Genomic DNA, 15,644 nt, shown 5'->3' on the forward strand with positions numbered 1-15,644 from the left:
GAAAATTCAGATCTGTGAGAATCAATATTACAGTAATACCTCTACTTTCATTGTTAGTCATTTATCTAACAGTTCCCGCTATATAAAACTCAGTAAAGAACCAAAAAGAAGAAAAGGATTACTAAGTAGCCAAAAAAGTTGTCCAGTGTCCAAAAATGAAATCTCAGGTACTTACTAAAGATTCAACTTAAAAATCTCAACCTGTGATCAAGGAACTACCATCAAGAAAAAAAACAGATTCTGAAATCTACATGCATGAACAAGACTTCTGTTTTGGATGACAGTAACATCAATAAAAATCAGAGTGATTTTTAAGGCTGTCTCAGTGTCCACAGCAAGGACACTGAAAAAGTCAATCTGGACTATTTAAGTCTAGGCTTTTTAAGGGAGTCTCCTAGAGAAATGAAAGTAGATCATCTTGAGAAGAGATACAGGGTTGTAAATATCTAGAAAGAAGAGGGATGTTAAATTCCTTAAGAAATTAAGACTATTTACTTTGAAAAAGAGAGGATTTCAGATTCTTTTAATGCTGCCATATAGGAGAAACTGGAGACCACAGGTGGGAGGTAAATATTAGAGTAGAATGAAATGTCTAACATAGCTTCCTGGCCTTGTAGTTATTCAAGAGAAGGTTAATGAACAGCTGCCATAGAAGGCAAAAGCCTCTCTACTCCTGGGGTTGTGGGGATGAGAGCAGAGAGGAATGGAGGCAGAACTGTTTCCTGGTACTTGGTTTCAGCCCCTTTCTTTGCTCCCACTGAATTGGAGGGTCATCCATCATTATACCACCCCACTGATAAATAAAAACACTCATTTGGGTAAGAAGTTGGTTATAAGAATGGACACATTTTACAAAGAACCAAAAAAATGCCTGTGATTTGCTGAAAAGGTACTTTCAGCATGTAGGCTGCATGTGAGTGTTTTTTACGTAGTTCCAATATCTTCCTTGGGGGAAAAATATTTGTGAATTTAAAACCTCTCGAGGGAAGTTGAGCAGAAACATGGACTTAAAACACCCATACTATAAATTTGGGAGGAAGAGAATAAAATTTATTTGGATCAACTGGGAAGGCAAAAAGCAAAAAGAGGAGTAAGAATAAAAAAAGGAAGGTAAAGGCTGGATGAGGGTCTAAGACTGAGAATGGACTTCTTCTTACACTTCCCTTTCCATCAGTCAAGGAATAAGAAGTGGCAGCAAACTGTTTTCTTGACTCATCCTGACAGAGACTAAAAATACCACATATTTGACTTCTGACAAAAGAAAAAAAGTTACACAGGGCCAAAGGAAAGTGCTTTCAGGGCGGTTGTGACACACTGTCATCACTGCTTGCAGCAAGGCCTCTAGGGAGTATCTGTTGGCAACTATACTTACTATTTTCAAAACAAGCAAAGATGCTGGATGGTAGATATGGAAATTTTTAAAGGAAATTTCCTTATTTTTATTTTTTTGTGAATGGAAATGGATATACAATGAATGACAAACATCCTAAGACACTGGGTCTTGGGGGAAAAAATAATTTCTTTAAGGCTGATGAAACAAATAATAATAATATTTGGCAAATTTTTTCCTGAAGGACTCTAGGATGGTTTTGTAAATGGCCTGGGGCAGGAGAGACATGATCCTTGCTACTAAAAATGTAGTTTCCTGCACTGGGAGCCTTTCCCCTAAGATCAGGAACAAGACAGGGATGTCCACTCTCACCACTGCTATTCAACATAGTACTGGAAGTCCTAGCCTCAGCAATCAGACAACAAAAAGACATTAAAGGCATTCAAATTGGCAAAGAAGAAGTCAAACTCTCCCTCTTCGCCGATGACATGATACTCTACATAGAAAACCCAAAAGTCTCCACCCCAAGATTGCTAGAACTCATACAGCAATTCGGTAGCGTGGCAGGATACAAAATCAATGCCCAGAAGTCAGTGGCATTTCTATACAATAACAATGAGACTGAAGAAAGAGAAATTAAGGAGTCAATCCCATTTACAATTGCACCCAAAAGCATAAGATACCTAGGAATAAACCTCACCAAAGATGTAAAGGATCTATACCCTCAAAACTATAGAACACTTCTGAAAGAAATTGAGGAAGACACAAAGAGATGGAAAAATATTCCATGCTCATGGATTGGCAGAATTAATATTGTGAAAATGTCAATGTTACCCAGGGCAATATACACGTTTAATGCAATCCCTATCAAAATACCATGGACTTTCTTCAGAGAGTTAGAACAAATTATTTTAAGATTTGTGTGGAATCAGAAAAGACCCCGAATAGCCAGGGGAATTTTAAAAAAGAAAACCATATCTGGGGGCATCACAATGCCAGATTTCAGGTTGTACTACAAAGCTGTGGTCATCAAGACAGTGTGGTACTGGCACAAAAACAGACACATAGATCAGTGGAACAGAATAGAGAATCCAGAAGTGGACCCTGAACTTTATGGGCAACTAATATTCGATAAAGGAGGAAAGACTATCCATTGGAAGAAAGACAGTCTCTTCAATAAATGGTGCTGGGAAAATTGGACATCCACATGCAGAAGAATGAAACTAGACCACTCTCTTTCACCATACACAAAGATAAACTCAAAATGGATGAAAGATCTAAATGTGAGACAAGATTCCATCAAAATCCTAGAGAAGAACACAGGCAACACCCTTTTTGAACTCGGCCATAGTAACTTCTTGCAAGATACATCCACGAAGGCAAAAGAAACAAAAGCAAAAATGAACTATTGGGACTTCATCAAGATAAGAAGCTTTTGCACAGCAAAGGATACAGTCAACAAAACTCAAAGACAACCTACAGAATGGGAGAATATATTTGCAAATGACATATCAGATAAAGGGCTAGTTTCCAAGATCTATAAAGAACTTATTAAACTCAACAGCAAAGAAACAAACAATCCAATCATGAAATGGGCAAAAGACATGAAGAGAAATCTCACAGAGGAAGACATAGACATGGCCAACATGCATATGAGAAAATGCTCTGCATCACTTGCCATCAGGGAAATACAAATGAAAACTACAATGAGATACCACCTCACACCAGTGAGAATGGGGAAAATTAACAAGGCAGGAAACAACAAATGTTGGAGAGGATGCGGAGAAAAGGGAACCCTCTTACACTGTTGGTGGGAATGTGAACTGGTGCAGCCACTCTGGAAAACTGTGTGGAGGTTCCTCAAACAGTTAAAAATAGACCTGCCCTACGACCCAGCAATTGCACTGTTGGGGATTTACCCCAAAGATACAAATGCAATGAAACGCCGGGACACCTGCACCCCGATGTTTCTAGCAGCAATGGCCACGATAGCCAAACTGTGGAAGGAGCCTCGGTGTCCAACGAAAGATGAATGGATAAAGAAGATGTGGTTTATGTATACAATGGAATATTACTCAGCTATTAGAAATGACAAATACCCACCATTTGCTTCAACGTGGATGGAACTGGAGGGTATTATGCTGAGTGAAGTAAGTCAGTCGGAGAAGGACAAACATTATATGTTCTCATTCATTTGGGGAATATAAATAATAGTGAAAGGGAAAATAAGGGAAGGGAGAAGAAATGTGTGGGAAATATCAGAAAGGGAGACAGAACATAAAGACTGCTAACTCTGGGAAACGAACAAGGGGTGGTAGAAGGGGAGGAGGGCGGGGGGTGGGAGTGAATGGGTGACGGGCACTGGGTGTTATTCTGTATGTTAGTAAATTGAACACCAATAAAAAAATAAATTAAAAAAAAAAATAAAAATAAAAATGTAGTTTCCTAACTAAATGTATCAATACGTTGAAAAACATTAATGAGGGTAGCCCGGGTGGCTCAGAGGTTTAGTGCCGCCTTCAGCCCAGGGCATGATCCTGGAGACCCAGGATCAAGTCCCATGTCAGGCTCCCTGCATGGAGCCCGCTTCTCCCTCTGCCTGTGTCTGTCTCTCTCTCTCTGTGTCTCTCATGAATAAATAAATAAAATCTTAAAACAGACCAAAAAAAAAAAAAAAACATTAATGATATGGGAAACCAAGTGTGGAACCAAACTGTATGTGTGTCAGATAACGTCTATTAAAGAGTTTTGGAAGTTATGTGAAATAAGAAAACCTATGACAATTAGAGAAGAACTTCTAAGGCAGAGACTCAAAAAGCAAATTTCAAAAGTAATAAATTAACAGAGTTTTTTGAACATTCTTTACAATCTGAAATGGGCTATTTATTGGTCCTAGCACCCTCCATGTGGAAGCCCTGGAATTCTTGGGAATCATGATGTCTTTGAAGATACCAGTCTCTCTCTTTTAGAGACAGAAGAAAGAAGACTCCTCCTCTACCTTACTAGAGGAAGGATGAACAAGGTTTTGTGGTTTTTTTCCTATTTCCCTTTCATACTGGTCCAAAATAAGTAATTACTACAGATTTCTTCTGAAGCATCACTGCAGTGTAAAATAATCAACTCATAAGTTAAGAAAAAAAAAAGGGCAGGACTAATTAACCTACAAAAGAAACAATTGGGGAATTAATGACTTGTTCAAGTTTTAAAAACTGGAGGGGATTAAGAGAACACCTTAAGGATAGAAGAACAAGTGATAAACTAAGACTACAATGAAGTGGTTTGTGCCTCTGATGTCACAATATTTTCAGTACAATATCAGTCTTCCCTTTGGAACTACGTACTTTAGTTAATGGGGTCTCTTGGACATATCCAATGATCCTACAAGCTGCTTAGAATGAGATGCTTTACTTATTCGTTCAATGAAATTTACCACTTAACCAGTCAGCAATCTATGAATATAAGACACAATGTTAAGCACAATACAATGGTCGTTTCCCTCATGATTTCTGAGGAAGGTAAACAAACAAGTAAAATAACAGGATCAGAGCTATAACAGAAATATAAAATACTATGGGGAGAATGAGCTATCCCATGGGTATCAGAAAGGTTCCACAACAGCTGACATCTGGGCTGGTCTTAAATGGGAAAAGGGGGTAAAGTATTTTAAGCAAAGCAAGTATTCATGCAGTACAAGGTATGAAAAATGTGTTTATCAGAGAATAGCAAGTAGTCTCGTTCACACTACACTGTGCTGCATGAGTTTATTAGCTAAGTTATTAGCAGAATTTATGCAAAACAGTTCTGAAAAAGGAGACTCTTCAAATATAGAAGTAAAAAATACTTCATTTTGGCTGGAGAGCATTTATTTTAAATCTCTAGAAAGGGACTTTGCATATTTCGTTTTTCTCTTTTCCATGCAGTTTTGAAATCATGTTGCCTGGGAGAAAATAAATCAAAAAAGTTATGAGACACTACAGGCTCAGGGTGGGGGAACCCTAAGAAACAGTAAAAGCGTAAATCTTCCCTTAAAAAGAAGAGGTAAGATACCACGAGAACCTAGAGTCCAATGTATAACTCTGGGACAGAGCAAGATAGAGATTTAGGGTTTTCCATTTCAGGGACAATTACGTGATAATATAGGAGCAGTCAGGATTGTAGTGCTCATGACAGCCTGCAGCAACTTGCTTGGTCTTGGGAATCCAGTCTGTGAGACTGAATATTCTCCAAGGTTCCTTCCTTCAATAACTATTATAGGTGACAGGTAAGACTCAAGACTGAGTGACAAGAGAAAAAAGAAAAAAACAGGGGTATATAATGATAAAATTCCCCATATTTTGTATTTCATTTACTAGTTTAGAAAATATGCTTTTTGTCATAACAGCTGACCTTTTGATCTTTCTCAATTGGGATTCTGTGAAGAATTAAGTCCTAATTGACCTACGGCAGTAGTTCTCAAAATGTGATCTCCGACTCTTCCAGGGTCCATGAAGTCCTCCATTTCCCAACTACCTATTTCTGTGAGGTTGTATTTTCTTCATACACTCCAACTAAATAACACACATAAGACTCAGTGAAGAAGCAGATATGGGAATCCAAGCTGTTTTCTATTAAGCAGATAGTGAAGAGACTTTTCAAAATGTAACAAATCGACACTCTTCTCACTAGAAAAATAAAGTTTTGTTTTGGGAAAACACAGTCAATTTCCATAAAAACTGCTTTGTTTAGCCTAACATATAATGAATTTATTATATTTTTTAAAAGATTTTATGAATTTGAAAGAGAACATGTGCATGAGTAGGGGAGAGGGGCAGAAGGAGAAGGGGGGAAACAAACACCCCACTGTGCAGGGAGCCCCATGAAGGACTCGATCCCAGGATCCTGGCCGTAGGCAGACACTTAACTGACTGAGCCACCCAGATGCCCTTATTACGCTTATTTTTAAATGACTTAGTAATTGGATATTTAATAAGTTTCTCAGTTTGGAGGCACCTGGATGGTTCAATTGGTTAAGTATCCCACTCTTGGATTAGGTTCAGGTCATGATCTCAGGATCATGAGATGGAGCCCCATGGTGGACTCTGCAGTGGACAGGGAGCCTGCTTTAGATTCTCTCTCCCTCTTCCTCTGCTCCTCCTCCTGCCTCTCTTTCTCATCTCTTTAAAAAAAAAAAGTTTCTCAGTTTTGATTTCTAATATGGTATAGCTATAAGCCACATAAACAAAAGCTATAAGCCACATAAACAAAAGCTCTTTGGGGTCCTCACTAATTTTTAAAAGTATAAAGAAAGGGATTCTGAGACCAAAAAATTTGAGAACCACTACTTCAAAGCATCTACCATATGTAATAAAGTAACTCCCCTTTTATGTATTTAAGTTGGGAGAACAGAGAAAACAGTCACTCAAATCCGGTGCGGTGGTCAAAATGACAAACTGTTATTAAACACTATACAGCATGGCATGGAATAGGTATTCAATGAATCTAAGTGAGAAGGAAAGTGGCTTCAAGTGGTTGGGACTACATCAAACTTTAAAAAAATTTTTTTTAAAGATTTATTTATTTATTTGGCAGAGAAAGAGATATAGAACACAAGTAGGGAGAGCAGCAGGTGAAGGGAGAGGGAGAAGCAGGCTTCCCATGGAGCAGAGAGCCCTATGTGGGGCTTGATCCTGGGATCCTGTGAGCATAGGCCAAAGGCAGACATTTAACCAAATGAGCAACCCAGGGGCTCCTCAAGCTTTTATTTTTAAATCAAACTTTTAAAATTAATAAACTTTCAGATCAAGTGACTCAATGGTGTTTACTTTCATATTTTACCTTGTATGTGTACTTTAGATATGCTATTTTCTTAAAAACACAGTTTAGCACATTTCCATTTAGACGAATAGCCTGAGCATTTGTTCAGATATGTTTCACTAACAACCAACACCTGCGGTCTACCTGGTGAAAACACTGCGAAAGAAAACCTAATCTTTTCTGGCACCACATTTCATCTCATGGCTGTAAGGGTATTTGTATCCAACAAACCGTAATAGGCATAGAATGACATTAAAACAAAACAAAACATATACTGCACTTTCATAAAACAACTTTATTGAGGGCATACAGTGTATTCATTATACTCACCGTATCCCATATCTGAAGTTTTATCTGTTTCCCATCAATAGTTATCATTCGAGCACCAAACTCTACACCTAAACAGACAAAAAAATGATTTGTTACACAAACAAGAGGAACTGTATTTCACATTTAAGGATCTATTTCCAGGACATACTACACCAGATGATACACAGATGAACTTTAACAAATATAGCTCTTACCACTAGACAACATATATATAATCTAAGGCAGAGGTACTAAAAGGCATAAGCTGAAGACACAAAATATTAAGATATTCAAGTCTAGTATAGTTAAAAAACAAACTGTGGTCTTCCTGTTTCACAGGCTTAATAATATAAAAACAACTAGAAATGAGATAATAAAATACCTTAAAAACTATTAATATGATATTTTAAAAATCACTGAAAGGGGCAAATGTACTTTGAAATCATAGTTTTGGTTCCCAGCGTGGATTATCAATTAGAAAAGAAATCTCCAAATCTACCCACTAGAGAGATAACCATTGTTCAAACATACTTCCAGACATTACTCCATAGGTAGCATATTCTGTGTAGAAACACAGAAGTACCAATTTACATAAATGGAAGCATATAAATGTTGTTCTGCAATTTGCTTTTCAGTCAGTAACATAAACATTATTCTACATCACAAATCTCATTACAAACCAATAAATATATAAAACGATGCCATTATTTCTGATGGCTGCATAATTAGCCAACTTTACTTAGTTGGTACTCTATTTCTACAAATTCAGGTCATTCCCAAATTTTCACTGTTAGTTAAAACTGAAATGAACTTTCTGCATACATTTTCAGCTAACGATTATGATTTTAGGCAAATTACAGGAAAAAGAATTGCAGGTCAAAGAGAGTACACTTTACACTTATAAGTTAACTACTTGAGCTTTTTCCCTTCATTTATCATCTTTTTTTGAAAGCACACAGGAAATCATCAAAACAGGAGGAAAAAAAAAGGGGATAATTTCAGAACAGCACACAGCTGTGAAGGAGACTCTGAAAGAAGTCTATCACTTATATTACACCAAGTCATTACTGCTTGGAGTGTGCTCTATCAGTATTTAGATCAGAGTCAGGGTGAAGGGAAGACACACATGGTCCTCAGAAACCAGATGTCACCCTGGCAGCAAAACAGCTTCTAGTTGCCCAGGGAAGGGCATACTGCCCAGTGTCAGAATTCCATTTCAGCATCTCCTATAATTCCCCAACCAGGATCTGGAGGATCAGAAACACAGGTAATTTGTCCTTTCATGATATGTAACCTCAAGGTTTTACTCTACATTTTAAATACTGATTCCATCCTAGGGACATAGTCAATACCAAAAAACTAATGGTATGTTTCTCAGATTCAGAAATAAAGAAAAGCTGGAGACCCAGCAGTCATGATGTACTAGAATGAAAAATGCAAAATTATGCCATATAAAACCATTTTCACATCTACTTATGTATTCATTACAAATACATATAAATATATACATACATATATATTCACATGTATTCTGCGCCACCAGGTAGGAAAAACACAAAACAACCACCCACCAGCTTACCATTAATGACATGGAACCAGTAATTAAATATTATACAAATGTTCTTTGAAGTGTCAGTATTTAAAAGGGATGTACTAATGTACAAAATTCTAGATAGCTAAATATTTCACTAAGTGGGAGCCTTTCATGACTCTATTACTTCTAGCCACAAATCAGAGACAGAAATCCTGTTTTTTCTTTCATTGTCATGGGTGGGCTTTTAACCACAATCCAAAAATGCTGCACTGTTCACTGGGATTAAAGATTTCTTCAACTGGATGCGTAATGTCAAATTTGACAAAAAACAACTAAAAACTAGAAAAAGACCCTTGGACTGATACCAAGGCTAGACAGGCAAGGCAAGCAAGGGCAAGCAGATGCCTCTTCTAAGAAACTGTCATCTTGTGCAGAGAGAGACACAGATACGAAGAGGGACCTGTATGCATTCTATTCTGTCCCAGCAGATAAAAGGCTCAGAACAGCTCTGCTGTTTCAGGACAGCTCCTGCTTCCTGGAGCCTCAGAATGCTTCATTCCTGCCTACTCCCAAGTCCAAGGCTTCCCTCTTCTGCAGGTTCTATATAAAACTCCAAGTATGTATCTTTCCTTTGGTTAGCCTAGCCACATTTGCATTTGGTACATTTATCTCTTTATTCAAAGTAATAAAGGTTTTTTGAAATGAAACAAAAACAGAATCTAATTTCAGCTCTAGAACCATAACTCTTTCTAATTTAGTTACTTGTAACTGGGCTCAATGCAGGTTTTACCTTTGTAGACTATGTGGCAAAAGAAAACATTGAAACCTAAATGTCCTGTGAGGCTGGGTAACACAAAAAACCTAAAAACCTTTTTCTCCTGCATTATTAAAAAATTTTAATCTTTTGCAACTTAAGTATGTATGTATGCTTGAGAATCCCATTTAGAACGACTTCCCTATCTTTTTTTCAAGGGATAAACCATCATCTCCTATGCCCTTGAGGCTCTCTTCCCAGATATATTTTCAATTAACAGCCAATTTGGCTGCCAGAGAAATTGTCTGTGGAGCCAAATATAAGAAGGCCTCATTTACCTGACATTGTTAGGGAGCAAAGCTGATTTTTTCAGATATGTTATTCACTTGCAACCTTCCAGAACAAAATACTCTGAATGCAAATACATACACTTTTTAACTCTCTCTAGATCATTATCATCCTTATACAGTAAGAACCTGAAACCTTGCAGAACAACCATTTGTTGAGCATTTAATGATCAATACCTACTAACTGTGGGACCATGGGCAAATTGTTAAATCTCTTCTGTGTCATAGTTTTCTTATCTGTAAAATGGTATCAATGACATCCATTCTCTTAAGACTTTTTTTCAAGATTAAAAGGGTTATTACATACAAAATACAAGAGTGCTTGGTGTACAGGAAGTACTCAGTATGTGTGAACTATTTTATCATTCCATACTGTACACCAACATTTCTAAACCACCACTCACATAACTAAAGATGACAGCCTGTTTGAGAAAGGGCCACTTATCAGAGCCTGGTGACTGTGGGGCTGCCAAAGCAGAGAGCAGAGGTAGAGCAGAGGAGAACATTCGGACTTGTTTGGGCACCTAGATGTCATGGAGGCTCACAACAGAGACTTGAGGGAAGAAGGCTTTATTCCCCTAATTCTAGAAATAAGGGGGGAAAACTAAATATTAAAGAGTAATTTCCCCAATTTTCTATGAAAAATGAGTAGTACATGCCATACTTAAAAATACTAAAAGAATTCAAATTATAGAGAAAATGATTATAATGCCCTTGACTTGTAAACTACTCTAGAGATTTTGATCATAAATTACAAAAACAAAACTAAAAGGTACAAATATCAGCTAAGGAAAAAATTATGACTTACAGATAAGATCAGTCTACTCACAGCATGCAAAATAATTAAAAATAATGGTGAAAAAAAACTCCTATCCATAATAGTAACAAAATCTATTAAATATCAAAATAAACTTTAAAAAAGACCTGTATGAAGAAAATTGTAAAACTTTACCAAAAAGCATTTAAAAAGTTGTAAAAATGAAAATACATATGTATATAAATAGATGACCTTAATATACTAAAAATATAAATTGTCTTCGAATTAACCCATAAATTTCATAAAGTTCTCAAACTTTAAAAAAGCCTTACTAAAAATTTTGTGATTTGGCAAACTGAGATTAAATGTCATTTGGAAGAAAAAATTCATGATACTGATCAAGAAAACCTAGAAAAGGAAAATGTCAATCACATATTAAGTATACTACACAGTTACTAAAAATAGCAGTGTGATTAAAAAAAATAGCATGTGATATTTTCTCATGAAATAGAGGAATAAAAACCCCAAAACATAAATGGAAGAGATTGAGAGTACCCAGACTTGCTTACATATGCAGATGTAGCATATGCAAAGGTAATAGTTCAAACAGGAAAGAAAGATGGCTTATTTAATTAATGAGTGGCATGGGGCCACACATTATACACAAAGAAAATTATATACATGGCCATATACCAGATAGGGTACAAATTTATAGTATTCGAAGAATATTTAAAAGAACATTATATAATTTTTGTTTTAGGGAGCCTTCCATAGTAAGGTCTGAAAGCCATGAAGAAAAACATCAATGTATCTGACCAAAAGAACAAAAAACAAACTGGTATTAGAAGAGGCAAAAAGATAAAAACAGATAATCCAAAGAGAAAAGACACACAGTAGTTCTTAAACATGTTAAAAATGCTCAGTCTCACTACAAATTCAGAAATTGCAAAGCAAGATAACCACTTTTCTCTCTCCATTTCACAAAGAGTAAAATTCTAGAATCAGCAATGAAGGGCAAGGATGAGCAGAAACGGGTACTTGGTTTAGTACGCAGGTGGAGGGAGTGCAGATCAGAACAGCTTTGTGTGTTTATGAATACATTTTAAAGTTCTAGAAGGCGACATACACACCTGTGGATGCAGGAGGGCCAAAGGCAAGTCATACAGAGAATATAACTTTCTCTGGATTTTTAACAATGTTTTCAAAATAACCACACCCCATCATTTACATTTTATTATTCAGGTAATATTGACTTTGTGAGATCTAAATCAGATGTTCACAGGTCTCTTAAGCTAACTTCCTAGTTCTTGGCCATGTTATTCTAACTAACTCGAGTTATCTCAGAAAACTGAATCCCAAATAAATGAGGTGTGTTTTTAATTTATTTGTGGGAATGCAGATACAAGAAATGATGCTTCAATTTTACCACCTTTTCCCTCCAATGACTCTTCACAGTCATTTCTTACAGGATGACTAGTGTAAGGACATGGGGGAAATAGTTAGGAAGGTGGTATGAACATATAAATGGTGTTTGTTGAATTGTCCATTAGTAGGTAGTCAAATAAATGTAGTGGGAATTATTGGGCTGTAACTAGAATTATCTCTACACAGTGTAATTAAACAGCATTAAACAAATGTGTGCATCAAGCACTGTACTGTTTAATGTTACTTTATGAAGCTTTCTCCCCACATGGATAGTAATATTAATTTAGAAAACATTTACAGAGTCTTTATATGTGCTAGGCACTGGAGATACAGCACTGAACAAAACACTGTACCTTCATACTGGTGAGAGACAATATTCACTTATAATCGCCTGAATAAAAAATTGAGAAAAAAAAATCCAAGCAAGGGGATGGGTATGAAGGTGTGCAAGTGCATACAGGTACACTTGTGAAGATCTAGGAAGAAAAAAAAAATCAGGAGCTATTTGGATCAAGTTAAGTTTGAGATGCCTAACAGGCATCTAAGAGAAAGGAGATATTGCAGAAGCAGCTGGATATGTACACATGGGGAGGAGAGAGCCTAACTGGAGTAAATTCAAAAAAGAATGAGGGGAGGGGAAAAACCAGAGATAGAAAATATGAACAATTCTTTCTGAAGACATTTGCTTAAAGGAAATAAAAAGATTGGAAGCTGGAACAGATAAATCGTGAAAAATGACAACCCCAGGAAAAATGAGTAATGTGTGGGAGGAAAAAAGAAGTGCTGAAGCACTGTTCTTGAGTAGGCCATGGCAAACAACTCTCAGTTCATCTACGGTAGCAGGGAGAAGGCAGAGTTTATGGGCGCAATGCAAGTAGGTGGGCCTGTGCGCTGATGGAAACCTGTGAAAATGCTCTTCTGCTTGCCTCTATTTTGAAATACACATCGAGATTATCACAGAGTGAAGATAGGAGAGGTGGTGCATGCTTAAAGTGCAAGAAGGCATAACAGTTGGGCAGGAAAGTGGAGAATGAATGAACTGGAAATAAAGTGCAATTGTCAAGCAGTTAGAATTCAGTATCTAAGAAATTTTTTTTTAAAGATTTTATTTATTTATTCATGAGTGACCCAGAGAGAGAGGCAGAGACATAGGCAGAGGGAGAAGCAGGCTCCCAGGATCCCAAACTGAGCCAAAGGCAAACACTCAACCACTGAGCCACCCAGGTGCCCTGTGTCTAAGAAATTATGAGATTAGTTAGCATGGTTTTGTGGGGTTTTTTTTCCAAGCAGGACAGAGTAGGTAGTTGGATTTAACCTGTCGGTTAGCCGTGAGACCGTGATGAAGCAAAGGAGAGGAGGAGGACTGAGGGTGCATGCAAGGGTGATTATAACGACACAATTACAGTGGTTAGAGTTAAAACTGGGTAAGGAGGGATATTTCCACCACCTGAGAGGTGAGAGCAGGACAGCAGGATCAGTGGATTATAGGACTGATGGAGCAGATAAATCATTATTGTTAGCAACTTGAGGGTGTGAGCTAGAAGGAGGACAGAACAGTTAAATGGCTAGATGTATGAAACTAAGACGCTGGAGTACCTCCAGACACTGGTAATGACCAGGTTTGACTATGGGAGTGAGGAGCTGAGTTGAGGGGAAGCAAGATCACAGGAGGAGAGGAAGTAAAGCAGTGGAAAGGCTAGGATGTGTGTGGGAGGTGTGCTCACATGCACGCACAAATCAACAATACAAAACATATTCCTAGGTGGGTAATCAATATTTACAAGCCATTGCTCTAATGCAAAATCTGACTCAGTAGACTCTTTAACAAGCTCCCACAGAATACTGATGCTGCTGGTCAGTGGGACAGTGCTTGAACACACCCTCTGAGTAGCAAGGTTCTAGTCTAGACCTTCAGTGTAACTGGACCCAGAAGCCATTTGTAAACTGCTTCTTTGATTCCTATTGTTAACAATTCTCACTGAGATAGCAGTCAAAGGGTACGGATTATTTCATAGGCTCATCCTCATCTTTTACTTCCTCTGTTCCACCGTTTAATACTTCCTAATCATGGCCCTACCTCAGCCTTTTCACCTTGCTCTATTCATCAGGCAAAGAAAGTATGCAGCAGAATCAAGGTACTGTCTTACACCTATTTCACCAAACATTCCAATGTTCCTTTAAAACAAATATGTGCTAATAACCTGAAAAATAAATAGTTGTGATGGGTATCGTAAAGTACAGAAGTCAGGGTCCAACCAGAAAAACCAGAAACTATATTTAAATATTTAAAACAGAGAGAATTTAATGTAGGGAGTTAGCTACAGGAAAGAGTGAGCCAAGAAGTTCAAAGATGGGATGGTAATGAAGCTGAGATATTAGCAGCAGCAGGCAAGTGCTACCATCCCGAAGCTGGGGCGACAAAGAGAGAAAGTGAAGTTAGGAGAGCTTAGGAGTCAGACCATTGGTTGGCCTGTCACCACCAGAGTTGGGGCTAGAGTCTTGGAAGATGTACAGTTAATCCAGGCAGACAGAGAAAAGAGAACACTTGGCATTCTTTTGCTTTCAGCCTCCTACCTCCCAGAGCCACCCACCAGCAAACCCAGGGGGAAGGCAGCTGGTACAGCTGAGTTACAGTTTCAAACAACTTCCTTTGGTCCATCTCCTTCCCTCTCTCTACAAGGATAAGCCTTGCCAATTTCTGACAGCACGCTTAGGCCCATCTATTACCTGTGCCATAACACCTTAGAAATGTATACGAAGCTTCATGAAAAGGGAGACACTTTTGTTTAGTTCCCTATCCTAAAACCAACCATGTGGCTAGTTGTTTCAGGACTGAGGCAGGCCAAAGAGACAGCCCCAAGGTTTAGAGCATCTGGGCAAAGAGCAGATCCTACACAAAATTGAACTCACCAAAGTTAAACTATGAATGAGGACCAGCATGAAACAGTAGTACCTGTTTAATCCTTCATTACTGTATCACTTAAAACTATAAAAATTAGAATCTGAATATTCTCAATGACAGTAGCTACTTGGGAAAAGATTTCAATATATCCACAAAGTATATGTTGCTTGGCCAAAAACTATTAATTCATTTAATCATTTGATTAACAAACTCTCTGATTTGGTATTTTAAAAATACACAGGACATGAGAATCAACTTGCTATTAATGATGATTGAAAGGTATCTATAGTGGGCTAACGGAATTTAAACTTAAAAAAAAAATAAAGATATCTGTAGAAAATAAGCAGTCACTGGTTGAGACCTGATACACCAAGCTATCAGTGGTGAAATCCAAGTAGATTTCAGTCTAACAGTGACTAGTAACTGTCTCGTTTATTCTCTGCAACATAGGACACTAAAAATGGCTGCTGGCAGTTTTTCCTCAATTGGTAAT

At 37.5% G+C, this 15,644-nt stretch overlaps 1 protein-coding gene across 4 annotated transcripts in view; it reads right to left on the reverse strand.

Moving 5' to 3' along the window:
* RAB2A (RAB2A, member RAS oncogene family) overlaps positions 1 to 15,644 on the reverse strand; it is a 92,013-nt gene that overhangs the window by 43,635 nt on the left and 32,734 nt on the right. For all 4 annotated transcript variants that reach the window (XM_077876853.1, XM_077876855.1, XM_077876854.1 and 1 more), the window contains exon 3: positions 7,454 to 7,521. In XM_077876853.1, coding sequence (XP_077732979.1) covers positions 7,454 to 7,521 — 68 coding nt within the window. The remainder of the gene's footprint in view (positions 1 to 7,453; positions 7,522 to 15,644) is intronic.

The sequence above is a fragment of the Canis aureus genome, chromosome 28, assembly GCF_053574225.1.
Source record: "Canis aureus isolate CA01 chromosome 28, VMU_Caureus_v.1.0, whole genome shotgun sequence".
Taxonomy (NCBI): Eukaryota; Metazoa; Chordata; class Mammalia; order Carnivora; family Canidae; genus Canis; species Canis aureus.